The sequence below is a fragment of the Alligator sinensis genome, unplaced genomic scaffold, assembly GCF_000455745.1.
Source record: "Alligator sinensis unplaced genomic scaffold, ASM45574v1 scaffold393_1, whole genome shotgun sequence".
Lineage (NCBI taxonomy): Eukaryota > Metazoa > Chordata > Crocodylia > Alligatoridae > Alligator > Alligator sinensis.
The window spans coordinates 308,043-333,624 of NW_005842292.1; the positions used below are offsets into that span (position 1 = coordinate 308,043).

Below are 25,582 nucleotides of genomic sequence, written 5' to 3' on the forward strand. Positions count from 1 at the left end.
CTGCTCATGGCTCTGTCCCGCACCTCGTCCCAGCTGGGCAGCCTGTGCCCCAGCCCCAGTTCCACTCCCTCCCTCACCACAGGGGACTCGATCTGCCCTCCCACACCCCTTGCCTCTTCCCACCCCTTCCCCCACAACAGACTTATCAGCCAGATGCTGCTCTCCAGGCTGCCAGGCTCCGCTCTTGGCCACCTGCATGCTGCACTGCAGCTGCATGCATGCATGCGGCATTTATTGGACACATTATTGGCCATATCAGCCAAAAAAAAGTTGACTGCTGATACTGTTAATTTTCCTTATATCAGTGCCAATCCGATAGAGGACAGATGTATCGGTGCACCTCTAGTTATAAGTGTATCTAGTTCAGAGGCTTAGTGTCTGAGTTATTTTACCATTGTATTCTGAAAAATCCAGGTCTCCTTTTAATTAATGGAAACCCCAAGAGTTTGGTCTGTGGGATTTTGACATAAGCATACACTGCTCATTTTTTTCTTCCAGAGGTGTCGGCCCATTCTTTCTCCTGCTTTTTTGTGTGCTATAGAGTAAAAGTACAGCTAATGTGGTAACCATAGCCTTGTCAATGTACATCCATTTTGAAATTATTGTTTGTGTAACGGCATTGCCCCAGCTAAAAGTAAAGACCTACCATGTTATGCATTGATACACATCATAGGAAACAGTCCTAACCTGAAGAATTTACAGTCTAAATAGCCATCCAGTGTCTTGGCAGATGAAAGGAAATACAATGAAGTCAGTCACTCAGTGGTGCTTGGCAGTGGTGTGGGAGAAGAGCCCAATGCGTGAGTGGCAAGCCTTTCCACAGTGGCTTTAGGACCACTCATCAGATGGAGGTTGAAGCACACTCTGCTTCCTGGCTCAGCTGCGGGCCTCAGCCTGGGCTCTCTGATGGCTCTCTGCAGTGACTGCACTAGCTTTGACCTGGCTTCTCCAGACTGAGCGGTTGTGAGCAGGGCTCTCCCAGTTGTCAACGTGAATGTTGAATTTCTTGAGACCTTGATTGACTTTATCACTGTATCAGAGCTTTGGCCTTCCTTTGCATTGCAGGCGGTTCCTGAGATAGCCACAGAGCACAGCCTTTGGCAGATGATCTTGAGGTATGCGCTCCACGTGTCCCAGCCAGCAAAGCCTGCGAACATTCAGCGTAGTCTTCCTAGACTGTAGGCCAGTCCTCTCAAGGATCTTGTTGGTGAGCCTTTGGTCCCAAGTGACTCCAAGGATTTTTCTGAGACAGTGAAGGTAGAAGCTGTTCAATCTCCACTCCTCCTTGGAGTATGGGAATCAGCTTCCATAGTCATAAAGGAAGGTACTGAGGACACAAGTGTGATAGATGGATACCTTTGTGGTTAGGGTTAGCAGCTTCTTGTTCCAGACACATGAGGTAAGTTTGCCAGAGGTGACAGAGGCTTTGCTGATTCTTGTATTGAGTTCTCTATCAAGGTTAAGTGAGCTGGTAAGAGTTGAGCCAAGATAGCAGAAGTGATCTATGCAGTCCAGAGCTTCATTATTAACGTAGATTTTGGGGGGAATGTTGGTGCCCTGAGACATGACAACTGTTTTCTTGATACTGATTGCCATGCCAAACTTGACGCGTGCATCAGAGAACTTGTTCATCATGATCTGCAATTCATCAGGTGAGTTAGAGACGAATTCAGCGTCATTTGCAAAGAGCAGATCCTGAACTATCTAAATGAATGGAACAATGTACGCAAGAAGATATGACTATTCCTAACTTATGGCCAGCAATCTCTAGCATGGAGAAACTTATCGCACTCTCCAAGATCATGTAGGTAATCTGCAATAGAGCCTGAACTAAGATCTTTTAAAGCTCAGACCAGAGCCTTAACCATATGCCCATCACCAAGGTCTCATATGTAATGGAGCCTGTGAAAGAAACCTATCCCAGCCCCTTCACTTTTTGGGGTTGTCTGTTCTCCCCTTCTCTCTCTCTCTGCCCATGTCTCTAACAACCCGGTTGCTAGGCAACCACCTGGTTGCCTAGGGAATCCCCAGGTAGGTGGAAATTCCCTCTCTCTCTGGCCACATCTATTGTTAAACTTCCCACCTTTGACCTGGGAGGGTGGTCCTAAAGCGGTGGTCCCCCCTCAAGGTGAGGGATGACATTATTTAAACTCACTGGTCAACATCAGTGATGCTCAGAAAATACTCGATGTTGGTTGGGTCCAAGTGGTGAGGTCAGAAAGGTTATAAATAGGGTCCTTCCATCTCGGGAGAGGGAGAAACATCTTCTGGTCACTGAATCAGGCTGAAGCTGTGTACCTTCAGAAGCCTCTGGACATTGCTGTGAGTAACTTATCTGAATTGTAGCCAGTAACTCAGACCTACGTGTTCTCGACATGTGCTGAAAGGGCCAATGACTCCCTTATGCAACCTTGCTGTTTTCTTTCAGTCTTCCTTTTGGTTTATATTCCTTCCCTATGCCCTCCCTCTTCAACCAATAAAGCTATCTATCATTGCAAGCCTGGCAGTAAATGTTTGAGAGGCATTAGGCAAGCCTTTTCGCTTCCTTTGCTCGGCTGATTAAAGGAGACTACTTTCTATGCTTCAGGCTAAAGGCAGGACCCCAAGATCTCATGGTGGGTTAAGCACCCTCAAGGTCTACAAGGCCTGTGTACCCTGGGGGGCACAGAGCCCAGACAAAGACCAGACCCAGGGTGGTGGCAGCGGCTACCCCAGGCTTGCTGGTGTGCTCCAGGAAGGGGGTCAACTAGACATAGGTGTCCCAAGGGAGGCACTCAAAGCTTAGTTCTTGGTCAGATGCAGCAGGGTGGGTGGTTCAGCGTAGGAGCACTGCCTACTGGCCCGCCACAGAGCCCACTCAGTATTGAAAGTTGTTGCTAATCTCTGGCTTTTTAAGGGCACATATGAAGTGAGTTAGTAATTGTAACAGCAGTCATTGAAGTCTGTTGCTATCAAAGCCAGTCACATAGCAGGAATATTCACCTTGGTAACCCTAGCTGATTTCAAATGACTGGGGAGAGGAAATAAAAGCTAGTTCGTTATGGGCACTCTGACTTCTCACAATGTTATCACAATAGTCTTGCTCCACTTCTTGGTGGACATGTTCTTGTCAGATGTATTTGATAAGAGCATGTTAGATAAGCAATTCATGAGAAAGACGTGAGGAGTTTGTCAAAACACACGAGCCAGACTGCGAGTGACCAAAGCACATTTTTTGGGGGCCTGTGATTTCTGATCATTTAACTCAAAATATCAGTTATCATTTTAAGCTGTGCACAAGCTAAAATCCAGGAATGAGAGTGTCTTAAAAATGTAAGCCTTATCCTGAAGGCATGTGAATAACTATTTGTGGCAATAAAGTTATGTATATAATGTGTTTCCAGCATCAGGACTGTAATTTTTATCACAAACTTCAAAAAGAAAATTGCTCAGGAATTTGAATTTCTTTTCTATAAAATGATGATACTTCACCACTGGTTACAAAAGAGTGTCACAGGCATTAGAAATGCCTGTGTCTCAATAGGCTCTGCTTAAAAGAAAATAGAATTGTATAGCTCTTCAACCTCTCATGTAGAGGCTCACAGTCATCTCTGTATTATAGATGTGCATTATTTTTAATATAAGATGAATGTAATTTATGTATGTGACATGTCAGCTTTGAGAAGTGTCCCTTTAAAAATGGGGGAAATGAATGCAATACCTGACACATCAAAAGTTGGAAAACTGTTTTATAACAAATTATTCTGGATAATATTTTTCTCCTTAAAAACATCACCAAAATATAATGGTCACATCCCAGTTTCAAACAAAACTATATTTCTCTCTTTATAAGGAACAATTCACGGTGCTTTTATGAAAGCTCAAGAAAAAACGGTATATTTCCTTTGTGCTTTCATCAAGGAAACTGGAATAAAACATATTTAGAATTAAATCCAAAGCCATGGGCTCTAAATTTTGTTGGACGGATCCCACTTTGATCAAAAAAAATCATGATCTCTGCTACTTTAAGCTACATACTTTTTCTTCACTCCCAGTCAAAGAGTTGGCAGAATCCAGGTTTAAATCTTCAAGACATTCAATGATATTTTCAAAAGAAGCTGCATTTGGTGTAGCACATTCATCGTGCCGTTGTGCATTCCTGACCTTTTTCTTTTTTATTGCTTTCTAAACAGCTTTTCCAGGAGATGCGTTTCAGCTTTTCAGCATTTGAAAGGTTATGAAATATGCTTGTGTTTCCAGCTAAATTCACTATCTATGTGATTGTTGTTTTAGCACACTGCTTTTGCAGAAGGCAGACATTGCAAACCATTTACACTGATAAGTCTTGACACATTTGCAATCTGAGGTTCTGCCACTCATACTTGACTACCATTAGCTGTGATGGAGGAAACGACGGAATTATGAGTTTCTGTGATTCCCATTAATTTTTCTGTGTTTAACTCTTATGAGAGCATTTCACAAACTCTCTTTGTAATGAATGTTTTATAGTCAGAAAAGCAAAATTGAGCATCTGGAAATTACATGAACGCTTGTTTTATTTTATATTTACAAAAAGCTGCGTTTCCCAGGCTGCCTAATATCACCGGTCTATGACGGGAAATGCAATATGTGTAGAATCGATTGCGATGAGGCCCCATCCTTCAGTTGTTACTCGGGCAAAACAATGATCACCTAAAGTGAGGGCTTTGTCCCATAAAAGCACATTTGATGCACGTATATGAAGGATTAAATTGTGGCTTTTTAGAGGCAGTTTTGTGTAGGGATCAGTGCAAACCATAGTGCTCAGAAAGGAGTACCAGACAGACTGTGACGTAGCGCTGCAAAGATGATATGGAGTTGCAAATAGGTAAAGGTCACCTCATCAATGATGGTGGAGAGTGGATGATATATCGGCTCTCAGCTCATCACAAGGATAACCCCTAGAGAAGCATAAAAGCTGTCTCATAGCCAGGTGAACAAAAGAAAAGGAATCATAGAATCACATTGAGTTAAGATTGGAAGGGACCTCCAGAGGTCACCTAGTCCGGTCCCGTGCCTGAGGCAGGATCATCCTGTACACATAAAGTCAGATAGGATTCAGTCCTAAGTTTCACTACAGGTCCAAAATTATAGCCTCAAATAATTAAATCAAGTTCTGCATAGCTGAATTAATAAGTGCTGCATGTTGCTTAATTAGATAAAACCATGTTAACTTGCATAGATCAATGCTGCACAACCTCTGGCCCGCAGGCCAGATCCAGGCTGCAAAATCATGTCATCAGGTCCACGGGTCCAAAAATATTGTGGCAGGGAAGTGGTGGCAGCATTAATTGCATCTCCTGTGCTGCCAAATCTCCAGACCTGTGAGGAGCACCATGGGCTGGATGACATGGGCCTGAGTGCTAAATAGCATCAGTATCCTGTCAGATCTGGTGCACGAGGTCAGACCAGCGCATGGCAGGATCCAGCACGCAAGGTCAGGCTGGCACACAGCAGGATCTGGTGAATGGGGTCAGGTGGCTGCATTACAAGATCTGGCATGCAGGGTTGAGGTGGTGATCCACCTCATGAAATTGGGCTGTATGTGGTGTTGGGCTGGCATGTGTAGCCAGGCCAACACATTGGATCACACCTGTGGACCCACCCTGCACGCCATATCTGGCATGCGGACTGGCCTAGCACCATTCATCCAGCCTGCAGGCCAGAAGTTTGAGCATCACTAGCATAGGTTATAGTCCCATCCTTCATTGTAGTCTCCTGTGGGATCTGTCGGTCTAAGAAGGCTATAGTCACTGGGGTCATCCTGCTGAGTGGTCAAGATCCCTCAGTCTACTCCCGGCCAACAACAAATCACAGCTCACAACAATCGAACTTGCTATAACAATGATATCAGATTCCCCCCACCGCAAGTTCTTCAGTAATACACACATTACAGCTCTTGCAAGATATGTCTTTGGGCACATGAATAAAGCGCTAGATTCAGCTTCTGTGTGCATTAAATCAAGCATCATTCTGCAGGGCTTTTTCCTGGGCCGTGTTTTATCTGAGATCATAGTGAGTGTTACTGTGCCATCTTTCTGTGTTCGGAGTAGTCACTTGGTATTGCTTACCATCCTCTCATCCCAGTCTGGATGGGGCTGAACCCAGGTGTGCCCCCTGCCATCATCCCCCGGGACACTGACCCTGTCACCAGGCACAAGAGCTGGTGTCTGCCCGCGAAGATGTGCAACCCCCATGCCCCGAGCCGCATAGTCTCACTGTGTGCCAAGCCTGGGAGTGCCTGCCCATGGGAAGCCAGGGCAAGCTGGGTCTCTACCTCTGGCAGTCCTGAAATGGTTCCAACCTGGTACCAGGACAGGGCCGGCAAGCGGCTGATCGTTGGTCCCAGCCCTCTCACCACACTGGAGTCTGGACCTTGTATTATCACTGTGGAGCGGTTTGACAGTTGAACACATTATGTAGTATGATCTGGAGATGCTCTTCCTGTGAGAAGTCATAACTTTGCAACACTATAATGCAGAGTTTTTGGTTGTAGCCGTGTTGGTTTAAGGACATAATAGGCACTAGGCAGGTAAGCTTCTTTGGGTGGTATCTTTTATTAGACCAACTGAATAAAAAAGTTCTTTGCAAGTTTTCAAAAGCTTGCAAAGAACTTTTTTCCAATGACTCAGCTGGTTTAAGAAAAGATATCACATCTACCCAAAGAAGCTTGCCTACAATACGATTGCACTTAGCATGTGCTTTTCTGCTTGAATGCTCAGACACTTGCATTTTAAGAGCAGTTAACACATCCTAAGTGTAACTTGCAATGTGGCCCCCAGATTAATGGCTGTGCTGGACACTATATTTTTCTGCTGCATTGTTTTTACTACAGCCCCATGGCAGGTCACAGGTCACACTTGCAGTGTAGGACTCTATTTTACAGAACAGTTACTCAGAAGGTTTACAGAGGATAATCAACTGAACGTGAGCTCCTAGCGCAATGCAATGGGTAACACTTAACAGAATACATGGCCGCATAAGCAAGATAAAGTCAGGTAGAGGTAGGCAGGTGTTGTGGCCATTGCTTCTGGCATTAGTGAGACCATAACTATATATTTGGTTCACTTCTGATGTCCACATTTTAAAAGGGGATGTGACATCAGAAAAATGTTACAAGAACGATTCAAGGACTGGAAAATCTGCTTGCAGCAAGAGGTTTTGGAAGATCAATCTCATTATTTCATCCCAGAGAGGTTAAGAGGTGACTTTTTCATGATCTATACGTATCTACATGGGAAGATCATTTCTGATAGCAGAGGACTCTTTTAGTTTAGAAGACAAGGCATTGTCTCCAAGAGAGACAAAATGTTAAATGTTAAAGCTAGACAAAGGGGTGTAGGTTGTAGCCGTGTTGGTCTAAGGACATCGGCAGACAAGGTTCTTTGGGTGAATCTGATATCTTTTATTAGACCAACTTAAATAGTTGGAAAACATGAACACAGGTTAGAAGTAAGATGGAAATGTTTAATAGTAAGGGTTACTAGCCACTGGAATAATTCACCTTGGGAAGTGGTGGGTCTTCTATCACTTCCATGTTTTAAAGAAAGAACAGATGTCTTTCTAAAGGATATAGGAAGCAGAAATCATGAAGTTCACACAGGAATTGCCCAGTGAAATTCTCTGGCCTGTGTATTGCAGGAGATCAAGTGAAATTATCATAACAGTCCCTTTTGGCCTTAAAATGATGAATAATGCCATAATTTTCACCCTAATTACTGAATATAGTTAAAGATTAGCTAACTAGATGCCAAATCATAGATACCCAGCCTGGGTTCTTTACCTCGTATTTTTAGGAAGAAATTAGGAATCGTGTTCCTGATAACGAATGTGTGTACAAATCTGTGTAGGAGACAGGAAAACGGACATGCAAGAGATGTACAGAGAATTCTTCTGACACTTTTCCTACCAGGGCAGAGCCTTAGGTTGTGCAAATTGTCACTGCCCCATCAAAGCCAGTGGCACTATGACAGTCTTTGCCAGCTGAAGGTCTGCCACATGGCATTGATGTCGTACGGCAAGGCACTTAGCCAAATTGAAGCAGCCACTGTTTCTACTTGATTTGTATAAAAACCCAGTAAACCATGGACATTGCTCTGTGCTTTGTATTGTAGACCCACAAAGGTAGACGCATTGCTGTGGCTGGTAATAGTGGGGATTGAACACTGACTTTTCTGAACTGAACACATGGGAAAACCAGCCACAAAATCCCCCTGCAGCAAGTCCCTATCTTTGACCTTGGCAGGGGGGCCAGGAGGTAGGAAAATATCACTTAGGACATAAAGAGAGAGGGAGACACGGCTACAACCTAAACCCCTGCATTCTTCAACTCAGGAGTTTTCCACATCGGCTCTGCCATAAGGATTTAGGTGCCTGGCCTCTGGAACGCAACACGCAGACATGAGTTGCTCTCCTAGCCCACTCACACAATATGTGGGAAGATGTCCAGGAATGGGATTCAACACAGGCCACCCACTAAGCAGAGAGCTGCATGAGGCATTTTGGAAGTGCTGCAGAGATGTATTAAGACCTGCTTCTCCCTGGAAAACAAGTGTTTCTCTTCTTACAGGTCTCACAGCCCTGAACTTATTTGGTCAAAGACTGAGGAAAAATAAAGAAATGCGAAAAGCTAGAACTCTTGGTTCAGAAATGATACCTTTTATTAGGTCAATGGAGAAATTGCAAAAAAATTATCTTTTTCTGCAAGCTGTCAGGCTCACACACCCTTCATCAGGCTCAGGGAAAGCTCAAGATGGTAAAAAGTCCCCAGATGTAGGAAATAAACTTCATTTTTGGACAGAGGAAGCAGAAGCTAGAAATCTCTCCCTCTGGGTCCATGAGAATGTCTTTGCGAGGCTGCTCTTTGCTGTGCAGATCAAGCAGGATTTCCTCCCTCGTGGTGTCAGATGGCAGGCAGGGAGGTGTAGAAAAATGTCCTTGTTGTTCAGCAATGACCTTTATCATCCAAAACCAGCTAAAATTCGGCATCTTCCATGTTTCAGGGATGTATTTGGTAGCCGTGTTGGTCTGAGACAAAAAGAGTAAGAATAAGGTATCCAGTTTTCATAGTTTCATAGTGCTTAGGGTCAGAAGGGACCTAAACAGATCATCAGGTCTGACCCCCTGCCCCGGGCAGGAATGGGTGCCGCGGTCATATCACCCTAAGGCTATGGCCGTACCAGTCTGGAGGCAAAAGGAATCAGGACTCGTGGTAGAAGTGATATCTTTTATGAGACCAACTAGATTTTTGCAAACAAAATCTTTAATTGCAAGCTTTCTGGCACAAGCACCCTTCTTCAGGCATAGGAGAAAAGATTGTAAGAGCGCTTTCTTTAAAAAAAAAAAATGAGGAAGGACAAGGCATTGCCCCCTTTCATAGAAAGTATGGTCACTAGAGTACTCACCCCGGCTGGAGAAGACCACCAATCCCCTCCTCTGCCTAAGAGGATATCAGTCCATATGTGCAAAGAAAGTGCCTTAAGCATTAGGCACTGGGGTGGTCCAGGGCAGCTAGGTTCCCACTCCCTCCATCAGAAGCGGTTCAGTCCTGCACAGTTACATATTCATTGGACCAGACAGCATGTTAGAGAAGGAGCATGACTCTGAGCTCATGGTTAGGCCCCTCACCTGGGAGAGAGTTAAGCAGGTGAGGATCTAAAGAGCAATATAAAAGAAGGCATTGAAAAGCAGCACGGTGGTGTCAAAGAGATGTCTCTTTACTCGAGCCTTTTTGTGTGCCAGAGTTTGAATCCCTATTGAAAGCGCCTGCTGCAGCTAATCCTCTGAGAGTGGCTATGTTTTCTAAGTGGGAAACGGATAGAGGATAAACAGACAAGCAGTTGTTGGCAAACAGCCCTCTTAACAACAGTGTAATAAAGTCTTATAATCTACGGCAAGGTTCTCCTATGGCTAAGCTCATTTCCAAGCTGAAGGCGAGTTGAGCACTATAACGGGGAAAGTCGCAGAATCAGATAATGGCTCCTTTAAATAAAGGGCTTCTATTTGTCCATTTAACAGCAAAATTCAATTATATTGAGTGATTCAATACATTATTTAAAAGAACTGACTCAAACGTCAGAGCTTTTTTGGGGGAGGCTCATAAAAAATATTCACACTTGTTAAAACTTGGAAATTAAAATGAAGCTCAGGTCTTGAATGGGCATTACACTGCAGGATGATTGCTGTACATCAGCTAATCAAGGGAGATAGGTGAACTGAGGACACTGGGACACTGAGCACAAATGGTCCTTTTATGAGCAATTCAGAGAGAAGACGCTAAGAGGAACAGGGGATAGCAGTGAAAAAGTGCAGCCTATCGTTGTGGGTTTCAAATAATTTTTAGCGGTGTTTAATGCCCGTCTGTTTTCTGGGAAAGGCTGACCGTGTTTTGTAGCCTGAAGTCGCTGCTTGTGGGTTCCTTGCAGGGCTCAGAGCAGCCTCCGAGCTTTTCTTGATCTTCTCTACTCGGCTAAAATTTGCCAGTGGGGAGACTCCTTTTCCAGTCCCCGGTCACTCAGAAACCCCGTTTCCATTCCCTTATTCCTGTAATATGTCTGCTGGATGGACTCGTTCCAGGGCAGCTGACAGAAAATGCATCATGGGATCAAGTGCACACTTAGCAAATTTGCGGATGACACTAAGTGCGGTGGAGTCTCAGACGCTGTGGAGGGCAGGCCCAGGATCCAGAATGATCTGGATAGACTGGAGAAAATGGTCCACAATCAACCAGGACCAGTGTAAAGCCCTGCACTTGGGATGGAGTAATTGCATGCACAGATACAGACCGGGGAATGGCTGGCTTGGTGACGATAGTGCCGAGAAGGACCTGGGGTTTTCGGTGGACCATAAGCTGAATATGAGCCAGCAGTGTGCCCTTGTTGCCAAAAAAGCGAACAGCCTCCCGGGTTGTATTAACAGGAGTGTCACTTGCAAATCAAAGGAAAATATTCTTCTGTTCGATTCGGTATTGGTGAGGCCACACTTGGAGCAGTGTGTCCAGTTTTGGGCCCCACATTTCAAGAAAGCTGTGGACAGATTGGAAAGAGTCCAGGGCAGAGCAACAAACATGATTAGGGACCTGGAAAGCATGACATGAGGAAAGACTGAAAGAACTAGGGTTATTTAGTCTGGAGAAGAGAAGGCAGAGGACGAGGATTTGACAGCAGTCTTCAAAGACCTGGAGGGTGACTCTAGAGGGATGGAGAGGAGCTTTTCTTTGTGGCCGTAGGGGACAGGACTAGGAAGAATGGTGTCAAGTTGCAGGAGGGGACGTGTAGGTGGGAGATTAGGAAGAACTTTCTGACTTTGTGAGTGGTCGGGCATCGGAGTGGGCTGCCTGGAGAAGTTATAGGTTCTTCATCCTTGAAAACGTTCAAAAGCAGGTAGACAGACACTTGGCTTGGATGGTCTTGGATCAGGGATGATCCTGCATTGAGCAGGGGGTTGGACGAGATAACTTTGCGAGGTCCCTCCCAGCCCTGCTTTCCTATGATTCCTATGATTCCTCTAACTCATCTTTCTGCTTATGCGCAACAAGGTGACTGCCGCAGTCAAGTCAGTGAGAAACAAGAGCGCTCAGGACCTGTCAGGTTCATGGTCACAATGGAGAATGGTAGTTAGTGATACTGTGCATTAATATCCAGACCCTGTTTTGGAAGAAAAATCCACTGGGATATGTAAATCCTTCAAGGAAAATTAATGGAGGCTCTGATAGGAACGGTAGATAGTGCCACCTTGTTCCTCCTCCAAGGAAGAATATTGATTTGAAGTATGCATTGATTTTAAATATGTTTAAATTCCAACAACCTATGCTGTCCCGTAGCCACACACATAATGGTGGGTTTCTTGAGGGCAGGCTGGAGCTCTCAAAGCATGCAGTGATTGCTTTTCCTCTTCAGAGGAAAAGAAAGCTGATTCTTTGAATTCCCAGATCAGTCAGGAAAGTGTTGACAGGACGTAATTGCAGCTCCAGTTGTGAGGTAAGGTGGCACCTTTGTTGTTTTGAAGCTCTTTGAGAGATTCTCTTCTGATCTAAAGGTGGTCGTCTTAGATCGCTTGTTTTCTCCAGCGAGTGAGATAAAAAACTTTCCTGGAGTTTGCACTGGGTTAGGGATGGAGAGAACTGTATGCATCATAGTATCATAGTACTTCAGGTCAGAAGGGACCTAAAGAGATCATCAGGTCCGACCCCCTGCCCCGGGCAGGAACGGCTGCTGGGATCATATCACCCAGCCAAATATCTGTCCAGCCTCCTCTTGAAGACCCCCAAGGTAGGAGAGAGCACCACCTCCCTTGGGAGCCCATTGCAGAGCCTGGCAGCCTGAACTGTATGCTGAAGGTGTTGGCAGCCCCTCCCTTAGTTTTGGTTGTTAGTCATACTGGGCACATCTACCTGTGGAATGAACGTGCCTGAATAAACTCCAGAGCATTTTGTCCCGGAGTTTATTGCTCCTGGGCACAGCATTTACATATTTGCCCAGGACCACAGCATGTTGAGCTGGGGCGGTGCTTCGGTGTGCCCCAGCCATCCTCACCAGTGTCTACATGTGCGTTGCAGCGGAGTAAATAACTCCACCATAGGATAGCACTCGTGTCTCCCACAACGGAGTTAATTAGTTTGCTCTGTCCTAATACCACTGTACGTGTAGATAGTGATGTTTTACCACGGATGTTACTGCAGAGGTAGTCTACTCCACAGTAAAGTGCATGTGTAGATGCACTCGCTGCATAGGAATTGTCATATTGCAACCTTTTTATCTCTATTCTAGCTCAGGGGTGGGCAGTTATTTTGGGTGGAGGGCCGCTTACTGAGTTTTGGCAAGCCATCCAAGGCCGCAATGACAGGCAGCCAGGGGCAGATAAATATTAATTTTCTAAATTTTTTAGGGGCCCCGTGGGCTGGATAGAATGGCCTGGCGGGCCGCATCCGGTCCACGGGCCACATTTTGCCCACCCCTGCTCTAGCTGAACCAGCAGCATAACCCTGCACCTATGCTTTGGAGGATGGGGAATAAACACCTTTCTCCCCATATACCGTACCTGGCCAACTATGGAATAATCCAGATTCCAGCTGGCTGTCAGTTTACAGCCTAAAGGACAAGGTCCTTGTAATTCATAACTAGGTCAATTTAACTGCAACATTATATTTTTATTCATGTAATCTTTCTATGTTAATCTGGGGTCAAATTCTCCCCTTGGACACATTGGCTCCCATTGAATTCAACAGAAGTTGTGTGTGTGAGAGCAGAATTGGGAGCTGTATTTGCCAGGGCAATATCCTGCGAGAAAGAATGGCACGGTTTAGTTATATGCTATGTACAAAATAATTTCCTTGTATTTGTTGCTTTTTAATCTCGGTGAGTATCTCTTTGTTGCGTTGTGAGGCAGAGTGAATAGAACCCCACATGATTTCATTATAATTTTCATGGTTGCATGTACTGAACCTCTGTCGTATCCCCTTTTACTTCTCTACATTCCAGACTAAATTTAATCCTAATCTTTTAAATCTCTTCTTGTAACTAAACCCACCTCCTCTCTGCTTCACTTTGCATCTCCTCATTTCCATTTCTCTTCTCTATTTCAGCTCGGAGATAAAGCAAACACAATTGATTGCAGTATTTGAGATTTGAGATTAAGAGGCACCATTGCTGGATATAATGCTCGCGTACATTTTCTTTGATATTCTCTATCTCCTTAATATATCCTGGCATCCCATTTACTTTTTTCACTTTCCTTTGCGTCGTGCCAATGTCTTCACTGAGCTCTCCCTAATGACTCTCAGGCTCGGTGGCCCCTCGTTTGGAAGCAGCTGATTCAGAACCCACCAACAGGCCGGATTCAGCTGTTTGCTACACAGCCAGAAACCCAGATTAATTCTACAGAAGTCAATTGAGTTAATCTGGATTAATCCTAATGTAAATGACATCCCAATCTATCTCAGTGTGTTCAGATGGCATGCTCAGGATCTCCCCCCAATGTAAGATTGGTTACCCTGTTTTCTTTTGGTTATTATTTCCTTTTATTGAAAACGCAAATGTAACGGAGACTAGAATCTGCAATTTTTGCACTTACAGAAACCTTCTAATGGCAAAAGAAATATATTGTTTTCATTTATGAACTTTTTATACACACCAAGACAGTGCCTAGCATAATATGTGCTGATCTGAACTGAGGCCTCTGGGCATTATGGTCAGATAAATATTAAGCAGCTACAATAAAAGGAAATCAAGCGGCCTGATCTTCTGCATTTGGTGAAGCCAGGTCTCTTCCTGCAAGCACCGGGAGGTGGGGTGTGTAAGGAATGAAGGTTAGGGTTCATAAAGTAACCAAAAATAGGAATAATGCATTGCCTTGTGGTTCCCTCCCTGAGTTTCATCTGCTATCAGAAAGCTGTCACGCACTCAGATCCTCTCACCGAAACCCATTGTGTGTTCAGTGGGCTGGGTAATACATGCTAGTCTATGCATTATATTGTACAAATATGTTCATTTCTTGGGAACACAGGACTGAAAGGGGCCTCTGGGTTGTCGAGTCCAATCCCCTGCGTTCACAACACCGTGTCGCATAATATTAGTTTGAAAGAAATACTTAACTGCGATTTACATTTTTCCAAAAGTTGGTAAATGGCAATAATAAGGTCATTCTTACTTATCCTGGTTTTTTTCTTCTTTTCCCAGCTAGTTTAGCTCATTCTGGGCCTTATCCAACCTGACAGTTGTCTCCTTGTGAATAACTTTAGAGAAGGCTCGGACTAACAGGAGCGTGAAGGGAAAACACAACTACCTTCCCTACTTTGTCTTTTGAAAAACAAAGACATTGTGCTTCCCGTCTCGCTATCAAGTGACAAATACGCTGTAGTTCATGCTTACCGCTAATATCAGGCTTTGTATTGTCTTTTAAGGTAAAACTGGCCACGCGGAAGTTGTTCGAGTGGTGTATCAGCCAGAAAGCATCAGCTTTGAGAAACTGCTCAAGGTCTTCTGGGAGAAGCATGACCCGACACAAGGTAGAGTGATGAGTGAGCCAGTATTTAATTATCTTACTAATTACAGCTGGGATAATTAGTGTTTGAGCTGCATGGAAGAGATGAACCTTGAAATCACACAGGAGCTCAAGAATATGATTGCAGACATTTATTGACAGAGAAAGAGAGGGAGCGAGAGAATGAGGATACAGCAGCTCACAATACCCCTCCCCCTTTACAGCTGTCTGTGCTGGGAAAATTCCCACAGAGAGAGACACTAGACAATAGAAAATCCTTTCACCTTTGATTATGACAGTTTTTCCTTAATGCTCGCCTTTGTCTCCTAAATTAAAGCATATTTCTCTGCAGCTTCAAAGTTGGCCATTTTATTCAAGCGCAGAACCTCTATCCTCCCCGAGTTTTGCATTCTTCATCTTTTGAAAATTACTGTGGGTATCTTTTACGATTAGAGAAAACGAGCAAAACGAGGCAAGGCACGAGGCTCAGAGGCACCAGCAGTGGCAGCGTATTAGCTGCTTGCCTTATTCAAGCATTTTGGTTTAATTTATCCTCCCTGGAAGTGGCTGCACGATGACATTATGCACATCTGTGCAAACATAAATGAGCAACTGCACTGAGAAAACATTTTACGCGTGCATGCCGTTTCAATAAACATCAGCTCGGATATGATGCCTAGAAATATTATGCACAGTAGTGCATTTCCATTTTTTTTCCAAACGGGTCACTATTATTATTCAAGAGAATACACCTGGGAACCAAAAATGCAGATTATACAGCTACGAAGAGAGATTTTTGCTTCAAAGGCAGTGGTTTAGGGAAGGGTTGTGGGGTCACTGTGGATAGCCACGTCAGCATGACCTCACCGTGCAGTGTTGTGCCAAAAGGATCCAACGCAACCCTTGGCTGCTTAAAAAGGGGAGTATCAATTAGAAGCAGGAACTTGATCTTGCCCCGTGCATAGTATTAGCATGATTACTTCTAATATGGCATGTCCAGGTCTGGTGTTCATACTTCAGGAAGGCTCTGGCATGACTAGACCGTGTCCAAAGGACAGCCACATTAATGACCCGGAAAAAAACAAGCCTTCCAGTGTCAGGCTTAAGGAACTCGACTTATTCAGTTGACTGAAGCGAAGTGAGAGGTGGCCTCATCACTCGGTACAGGAACATATGCATTGAAAAATAATTGAATAGAGGGGGCCTTTCAATCTTGCTGACAAAGGCACAACAAGATCCGATGGCTGAAGTTAGGTAAATTCAACCTTGAAATGAGACTGCTGTTTCCCAGCTGTGAGGGTAATTAAACCTTGGAACCGCTTTCCGTCGGAGGTGATGGACACACCGTTGCTCAGTAGCTTTAAAACAAAATTAGGTGTCGTTTTAAAAGATGTGCTTTAATCCAGCTGCTAGGGCACGTTCCATGTTTCGTGCTTGCAGGAAGGGAGAGTGCATGGAAGGGCAGGTAGCAATCCCTTCTGGGACCTGTTAATTTGTTCATTCCCTTCCTTCGGGGCAGCACCACACCTAGCCTCCTGGCAGCCCCAGGCGAACTTTTAGTACCGGGCCCCCCTTCGCCAGAGACAAATGATAATAATAATTAAAAATTTACCATTTTCAGGCCTCCTTTCTGTCCAGGCCCAGGGTGGCCGCCCAGTTTGCCCATGCCTGTGTCCAGCCCTGCTTCAGGGTCATGCGGAGAAGAGTTTGCTTGCATTGTCTTCAACATGCTCAGAGTACTCAGGACTAACTTCTACTGTGTCACTAAGGCATTTCCAAATGTAGTCTCTGTTTTTTCCAGGCTAATGAACCAGGGGCAGGGAGGCATTCTGCTTCGCATGTAGGTGTCCTGTGCTTTCAGTGGAGCGTGAGTGTGCCTCTGGGCGTCTGTTCTTCTTCAGGACCATTTCAAGGGGCAGCAATTAGATCTAACGTGTGCTAAGATGCATCTGGTCATAATACTATTTCCTCCAGACTATGTAGATGTTTTAAAGGCATTCGTGCCCTGAGCAACAAAACATCTATGCAACATCTAACTACATTTGCCTGAGAGAGAGCACTGATTTCCCTATAAAGTTTTTCCTCCTCCTCCTCCTTTCATAAGTAGCTTTATGGCTAGAGTATTTGTCTAGGATATGGGAGAGTTGGGTTAGATGCCCTTCCCTTCCGAAGCTCAGTGGGTTTCTACCTATATCTCTATCTGCTACAGCTCAGAGTGACCTAACCACCAGCCTGTTAGTCAGGTTTGGCTGAGATCCTCCTCCTCTTGAAGCTGGTCCATTGATTGAATGAAAGGGAGAAAGCACCCTCCCCAGAAGAGGAGTTCTGGATTGTGGTTCCTGCTTCCAAACTTTATTCATTGGTTTTTCATTTGCCTCCTGTCCCTCAGAGCCACTTTTTGTTTAGTTTAGTTTCTCAGTTAATTGGCCAGGTTTGGGGTTTTTTTAACATAAAAAGAGAGAAGACAAAAAGAGATGCCTGTCTTGTTCATGGCCCATGTGGACCCAGCTGCCAGAGTCTGCTCCTCATATTTCATTGATAAAGGTGGTACTAAGTCCAGTGATGACTTTGAACAGTGGCTGGCAACCTCTCTGAGCCATGGGCTAGAATAATCTGGCTCTGGTCCAGTGCAGGCCAGGGGGCTTCAGCAGTGGTGGTGGGCTTGGGGACATTGCAGAGGTGGGGGGCTTTGCTCATGCCTGTGCCTGTGCCTGGTCCAAACAGGAGGAGCTGTGCTGGGGCTGGGGCAGGAAAAAGTGGCCACAACTTGGGTGCAGCTACTAGCTGTTTGGTCCCAGTGCTAGTCCCCACTGCCAGGCTCTAGTAGAGGCATGGGCAAAGCCTGCCCGCTGCCAGAACATCACCAAGCCCCGCCACAGCTCTTCAGGCTGGATCCAGTGGCTTCATGGGATGGATTTGGCTTGTAGGCTGTAAGTTGCTAACCCTTGACTTGGAAGAACATCTGCCTGGAAAAGGAAAGTTATATCTGACCTGGTTCATCTTGAAGAGCTCTGGTTGACTACATCTGGTCCTCTCTAAATTCAGCATGAATGTGATGCGGTCTCCATGTCCGTTATACTGACCTAGGGAGACGACAAGGTGTCTAAACTTGCTCTCTGTTCATTGAATTTGACGTTCAAAGGATCTCGGTCTGCATCAAGGCGAGAATCTGAAACGACCAAAGGAGAAAAGGATCTTAGATATAAAGCAGTTGAGTACAAAACTGTGGTTGACTAATACAGACCTGGATCCATGGCCAAAACCAAGCCTGCATTTGGATCTGTCAGCCATGCTGGCATCTTGGAACTTGATTTGGCAGCTGGACCAGAAGGACTTCCTAATGCGATTGCCAGGGACCTGGCCAGCATTATATTTTCAGGCCTTTGACTATTGCAAAGCTGTTGGCTAGTAGTTTTGCAACTCTGAAGGCCTGGAAATGCCCAGGTCAGCGGCGTCTGCCACTATGGTTCCATTACTGATTCTTTCTTGGCTGAGTGGCAGGGAAAAAGAGAAGCCATATGGAAGGCTGTGCAACATTGGAAAAGGGAAGTGCTTTGCAAGCTTCTGATCTGACCTAGGATAATGGATCTTGCAGTTCAGCATTGTGTCTCTTGTCAGGTCATATTCAGACATACACGCACAATGCCTTACTTGTCTGGTGGAGCATATTTCCCCTTCTGATGTTCTATCTATAAGCATTTCAGTAAACCTAGCATAGATTCCTCCTGTTTTGGAAGGAACAACATTTAGGGGTTGATGCATCCATCACTAGTACTTAATTGTGCATGAGGTGTGTGTCTTGGCCACAGTGCAAATAAGGGTTAGCCACTTTCCATAACTGTCCAGCTGTATTAACCCCACATGGGCCACTGCACAGCTCTGCATTGCAGAGACAGCGCTCGTAGTTATTTCCTGAACGGTTCCTGATGAATTCTTCCTGCTGCACCAGGCTCTTATCAAAGCACAGCTGCCAGCAATATCTGACGTTCTTCAGAGAATCATTTCTATGTCTCCCGTGTATATCTGTCATTGCCTACCTCTGATAGGAGTCAAGGAAGAGCTCTATCAATAAAGCTTTCTGTGGCATTAAGTGTCTGGCTGTTATGGCTGTTCCCCCTGAAAGTTTGGGTGTCGGGGCCTGGGCCTTTACTTGCAGTGAACAAGTTTCTTTACCAGGGCAGTTAGCTGGTAATTTTAATAACAGGTTACATCTAGGACTTTTGCAAGGCTTTACTAACTTTTCTTGAAACTAGAAGTATCTGAGCCACAATGACTCAATGCTCTTTAGCTGCATTATTTTGTAAGACAGGAGCAATCTCCCCAGAGACTCTGTATCACCTTCCTATATTTTGAGAAGGTGGAGGGGATTCTTCATTGGATCTCTGTTCACTCTCTGATTCGTAGTTTTGCTGGGAGACATGGTTTCGCATAAAGGTCCTGGAGGTGAGAGCTATTTCTGTGACACAAATGACCTTTTTCCTCCATCAGGAAATGCAAATTTGTCTAAATTCTGATGGACAGCCTTAAGGAAAAGCATTACATAGACTCTCAAAGTCAGCAGTTGCTCTAACCAGTTGGATCAAGAAAATCTCTTGTTCCAGATCCAATATCGATAAGATGATGCAGCGACAGACTTCGTGAGCAGAGTTTTAATTCAGTAGGGCTCCATCATGTATTAACCTTTCCCCACAAGTGGAATAGATATTGATTACAATTTTTTTCCCCCTTCAGCAGGTATAATATCCTTGTCTAGTTCTGATCCAAAAATAAGCCAGTTTGTTAAGACTGCATCAAGTGTAAGAATTCCTCTATGATTTGCCTCCATTTCTTTTGCTGTACGAGCCCTCGGGTGGCGGTCCAGTTAGTCCTGAATTGCTTTGAATAGCCATGGTTAGAGACTGGCAACTCTGTCATGCAGTATCATGAGTGTAATATTAATACCCATTAAGTCCTATGTTAAAAGTTTCTGGTACATTCAGAGTCCCTACTAAGATGTACACTTTAACTCTGGATTGCTGGGATCCCTGATTATAACTGTTTGCAGAAGTCTAAAAAGTCCCATTGAAAAGCAGGAGTCTTCGACCAGCCAAACCTAATATATGCCTACATGGAGTTTCCCATCTGAGCAGCTTCTAATCTTGTAAATTGGATAATGTCCTCTTTGACTGCTAGTTTAAAATGCTCAGTGAGCTTTCACAGCACATTAAACGTACTTCTGGCAAAAGACTTTTGGTTGTCATCTCTGTTCCAGGCTCTGATACACTGACCAAACTTTCCTCTCATCAGAATAACCACGTCTGTGACAGAGTTGCTCTCTGTGTCTTTAGCACTGTGTGGAGTAGTTGCTTTGCTGGGATTGCTTCAAGAAAGAAACTCAATTTTCTGTTGCAATACTCGACGCACTGTAAATGCTACCACAGAATAGACGAATTTCTCTCACCTTAGGGGTATCCCCTTTAGCAGGAATTAAGGGAGTGTCATCTTATCCTCGGGGAGTGTGTTGGTTTCTATATCAGATTGTTCTTTGTCCTACCACGTTTACTCAGATACCACACACACTGGAAGCAGTGCATCCTGGGATACTGGAGGTCTGCCGATTGCTCATTTTATGTTCACGGAGCAGACTGAAGTTACCTTAATATGATATGGGTAAACCCTTACCTGAAATGTTGTAACTCAAGAAGTTCAGAAGGCATTTAGCATGACTAGCTAGTAGGGCTGTGCGAAGCTTTGGCCGCTGATTCGATTCGGTGGAGATTTGGCCTGATTCGGCGGCTCAGTCTCTAAGTCAGGAGACCCTTTAATCTCTCCGAATTGAATCAGAACCCTCTGAGTCGATTCAGAGAGACTTAGAGAGATTCGATGATTCGGACATAGACACAGCTTTAAATGTCTTTTCTACATACCTCAAGGTAGCAGGTGGCTCATGAATGCTGACATGCTGGGGCGGATGAAGCATCCCGTGGGGGGGGGGGGGGGGGGTCGGGGGGGGGGTCCCCAGCGCGCTCGGCGGTGGACCCAGAAGTGGACCAGAAGCATTTTTGGTTCACTTCCGGGTCCACTGGGGAGTGCGCAGGGGACCCCCCCAACCCCCAGATCAGCAACTGGTACCTCCTGGGTCTGTGGGTGCACAGGGGAGGGGGTCCCCCGCGTGCTTGGCAGTGGACCGAGAAGTACTTCTGGTCAAACTTCTGGGTCGGCTGCTGAGTACACGGGCCCCTGCCCCCTCCCCTTCCCCCCCCCGCACTCCTGTGGGCTGCTCCATCCGCCCCACTGTGGCAGCATTCACGAACCACGCTGGTACCTTGAGGTATGTAGAAAAAACATTTAAAGCTGTGTCTATGGCTGAATTGCTCGTTCTCTGAATCAGCATTGAAACTTCAGATTTGGATTTGGCCAAATCAAATTGGGACAGTGATCCGAATCAATGAATCAAATCACTGTCCCCCGATTTGGGCCGAATCTGAACCCGAATCGAATATGGTCCATTTTGCATACCCCTAGTAGCTAGTTTTCATGTGCGGATGCTCGCATTTTAAGTGCCCTACGTGTGGTGTAAGTGTAACGTGTAACGTCACCCTACGTTTCATAATAATCGTGGCCTGGCTGGGGTTTAGCCTCCTGTATTAGTCAGAGGTATTGTCCCAGACTAAGGCAGTGTCATCATACAGCATTAGGTGACTACAGCTTAATGACATTTTAGCCAGCAACTAAAACAAACCACCTTTCCCTTCCTGAGATTTATGTTGGGCAAATAAGCAATCACTCACCTCTGCTCACTCTTCAATGGCATCCAGAGCAGATGCTTGTCTTGGCAGCTATGCTGTCTGTCCTTCCCTAGAAGTCTTCAGCCGGCCTTCCTCGGGCTCTACTGCTTGCTAATTCCTGCAAGCAGGAATAGGCAGAGAGGCTGCTTGAAGACAAAATGCAGGCTCCTTACCTGTAATTAGAGCTCTTCAAGATGAACCCCTGCACAGTCACACTCCCCACCCACATTATCCACGTCTTTGGACTCCCAGGTTAGGGATTTCTGAAACGGTGAGAGGAAGTGAGCAGCGGCTTGGCTGCATTTCAAGTGCAGTGAAACTTAGTGGGTGACTTGATCCCACATGTATGAATACGTAGAAGCTCATTTCAGAGAACTCTTGACTACAAACAAATGCATTTCTTTTCTCTTTTTCCTTGTCAGGAAGATCTTATGCTTTAGACATGTTAGCAGTCCTGGTGTTTTTGCAGTGGATGCGTGCAGTTTGCATTAGAGAAAACGGTATGGATAGTGGGGGTTTTTGCCTTCCTCAGTAACGGGAGGTATGGCTCTCTTCCTTGGCCCTATCAAGCATATTTTAACAACATTTGCAGCAGCAGGACATTGAGCACTGTGCTCCCCCTGCTTTACCTGTGGCAGGTTGAGGCGTTATGTTTTTTGTGTTGTGTCAGGATTGACTGTAGTTTTGCTAACTCTGGATTTGTATAGGATGGTTTGGATAGGGATGAACCTATCCCAGGAAGGGGGTTGGATTAAATGTGACCTCTGGAGGTCCCTTCCAGTCCCACTTCTTGAAGAGTCTATGAAAACACGTTTTGCAAGATCCTATTATCCCCTTTGACTTGTGTATCCACGATAAAGAAGAGCTCTACAAACCGTTTCATCTGTGACCATCCAAACAGTTGGCATCTAGCCCCAATGCCAATATATTAATTCTCTAAATTAATATCTAGTTTTCATTGTGCTGGCTCAGTTTAGTTGCAGGGTGGAGGGTATATTTATTTCTCACCAGTTTTTGAAGGACTGTACTTTTTTTAGACATTGCATAAGGACTCTATCATCTGCAAATAATTAGAATTAGACACTAGAAATTACATTGTATTGCTAATGAGCAGATGTGTCTACTTATACCAGTGGAAGAACAGCTGTACACATATAAAATGCTAAAGCAACCCTAAATCAGCATTATATATTCTGCTACAGGCCTGCAACTTCATTTAGGAATTAAAGAACAGAAGAAAGTAATCTTTAAGCTATGTAAAATGTAACCACTTCTGATATATTTTTTTACATTTCTGTTTGTTGATTTCCTCCGTGCTTTATATGGGTTTGTGAGTCTCCTGATTAAAGGAGATGGCACCTATTTCAAATGGTATGAGATTCTGATGCTTCAGCATTATTAAAAGGTGCAACAAAAACACGAGAAATGCAAAAGCTATTGTCACCAGACACAATCACATGTTAGTCCAAATACCATTTCAGACCCTTCAGGGGTCCATTCTTGGTCCAATACTCTTCAATGTTTCCATTAATGCCTTGGAGGGTGCAGTAAAGAGTGTGCCAATTAACTCCGTGATAAGTGCAAAGCTGGGAGGCTTTCGGAGGATCGCAATAAAGTATAGCGCAGCGTTGATAAATTAGAGAAAAGTGCTGAAATCAATATGATGAGACACAATCAAGTCCAACATGTATTAGTTTGGGTGGGGAAGAATTATCAACAATACAGATATAAAATGGAGGATAACAGCTGGGCTGTTCTGTTGAGAAAACATGATAATAACCAAGACTTTGGGATGGTTTGGGGATAACTGAAACAGTCCTTCTACAAAGTTATCTCTAGAAGGGTCCTTGGAGTCTGTATAAATACTTCTGGGTGCCAAAATACTCCTGGGAAAAGCAAAATAAGACTGCGTGAGGTCATTGTACAATAAGGAAGCACAATTCAATCATGGCGCTCAGGCGATGTGCCGGAGGACTGGAAAAGGGCCAATGTGGTCCCCATCTTCAAAAAAGGGAGGAAGGAGGACCCAGGAAACTATAGGCCCGTGAGTCTTACCTCGGTCCTGGGGAAGCTTTTTGAAAGAATTATCCTGGCACATGTCGAGAAAGGGCCGGCAGGGGAGGTGATGCTCAGGGGCAACCAACACGGGTTCATTAGGGGCAGGTCTTGTCAAACCAACCTGGTGGCCTTCTACGACCAGGTCACCAAGTCCTTGGATACAGGTGTCGCAGTGGATATAGTCTTTCTGGGCTTCAGGAAGGCCTTCGACATGGTCTCTCACCCCACTCTCACTAAGAAACTAGGAGACAGTGGTGTTGATGCCTACACGGTCAGATGGGTCACTAACTGGCTGGAGGGCTGCACCCAGAGGGCGGTGGTGGACGGGTCTTATTCAACCTGGAGGGATGTGGGCAGTGGGGTCCCCCAGGGCTCGGTCCTCAGGCCCGCACTGTTCAACATCTTCATCAGCGACTTGTGTGAGGGGGTAGAAAGCACCCTGTTCAAGTTCGCAGATGACACTAAGATGTGTGGTGAAGTGGGTATGCTAGTAGGAAAGAACAGGCTGCAAGCAGATCTAGACAGGTTCCAGGGGTGGGCGGATGAGAACAGGATGGGGTTCAACACTGACAAGTGCAAGGTGCTGCACCTGGGGAGGAAGAACCAGCGGCACACCTACAGGCTGGGGAACTCCCTTCTCATCAGTGCAGGGGCAGAAAAGGATCTTGGAGTCATTATTGATGCCACAATGAACATGGGCTGACAAAGTGGGAATGTGGTCAGGAAGGCCAACCGCACCCTATCGTGCATCCACAGATGCATCTTGAGCAGGTCCAAGGAGGTGATCCTCCCCCTCTACGCGACACTGGTCAGGCCGCAGCTGGAGTACTGCGTCCAGGTCTGGGCGCCGCACTTCAGGAGGGATGTGGACAGCAGGGAGAGGGTCCAGAGGAGGCCACCCACATGGTCAGGGGACAGCAGGTCAGGCCCTACGAGGAGAGGCGACGGGACCTGAACCTGTTCAGCCTCCACAAGAGAAGGCTGAGGGGGATCTAGTGGCCTGTTACAAACTAGTCAGGGGGGACCAGCAGGCACTGGGGGAGTCCTTGTTCCCCTGAGCACTCCCAGGAGTGACAAGAAACAATGGACACAAGCTGGCAGAGGGTAGATTCAGACTAGACATCAGGAGGCGCTACTTCACTGTCAGGGTGGCTAGGACCTGGAACCAACTTCCAAAAGAAGCGGTGCTGGCTCCTACCCTGGGGGTCTTTAAAAAAAGGCTGGACAAACATCTGGCCGGGGTCGTTTGACCCCAGTACTCTTTCCTGCCATGGCAGGGGGTCGGACTAGATGATCTCCTCAGGTCCCTTCCAACCCTAGCTACTATGAAACTATGAAACTATGAATTAGGCCAAATAAGATGCGAGTCCATTCTGAAATTTATACTCATACACTTATGCTCTCTTCTTGCTGAAAAACAAGGCAGGAGCAGAATACCAAGAGGATAAGTGGATGGATTTCACTGCACACACACATTTCCCTGTTATCTCCATGCTTTCTGACTCTTCTGCCAGTGAAAGCCCAGTGATGTGTTGCCACTGAATCATGACTGACCAGCCTTGGTGGAGGGGTGAGACCGCAGCTCCATGAGGTCTTTGTTTTCTGGACTTCCTAGCAAGTACCAAACATGTTCTTTGCTGGCAGCCACTGCTAAGTGACTGCCTGACTTTAAGAATTCAGCTTCATTTCCTTAACAACTTGAGATGCCTTATCGCAGCATGCCCAAATTATGTCCCCCCCCCCCCCCCCCCCACACCCCC

The 25,582-nt window shown here is 45.5% G+C and overlaps 1 protein-coding gene across 2 annotated transcripts in view; it reads left to right on the top strand.

Moving 5' to 3' along the window:
- Positions 1–25,582, top strand: part of MSRA (methionine sulfoxide reductase A) — a 472,177-nt gene that overhangs the window by 286,587 nt on the left and 160,008 nt on the right. For both annotated transcript variants that reach the window (XM_006028148.3, XM_025209513.1), the window contains one exon: positions 14,918–15,022. In XM_006028148.3, coding sequence (XP_006028210.1) covers positions 14,918–15,022 — 105 coding nt within the window. The remainder of the gene's footprint in view (positions 1–14,917; positions 15,023–25,582) is intronic.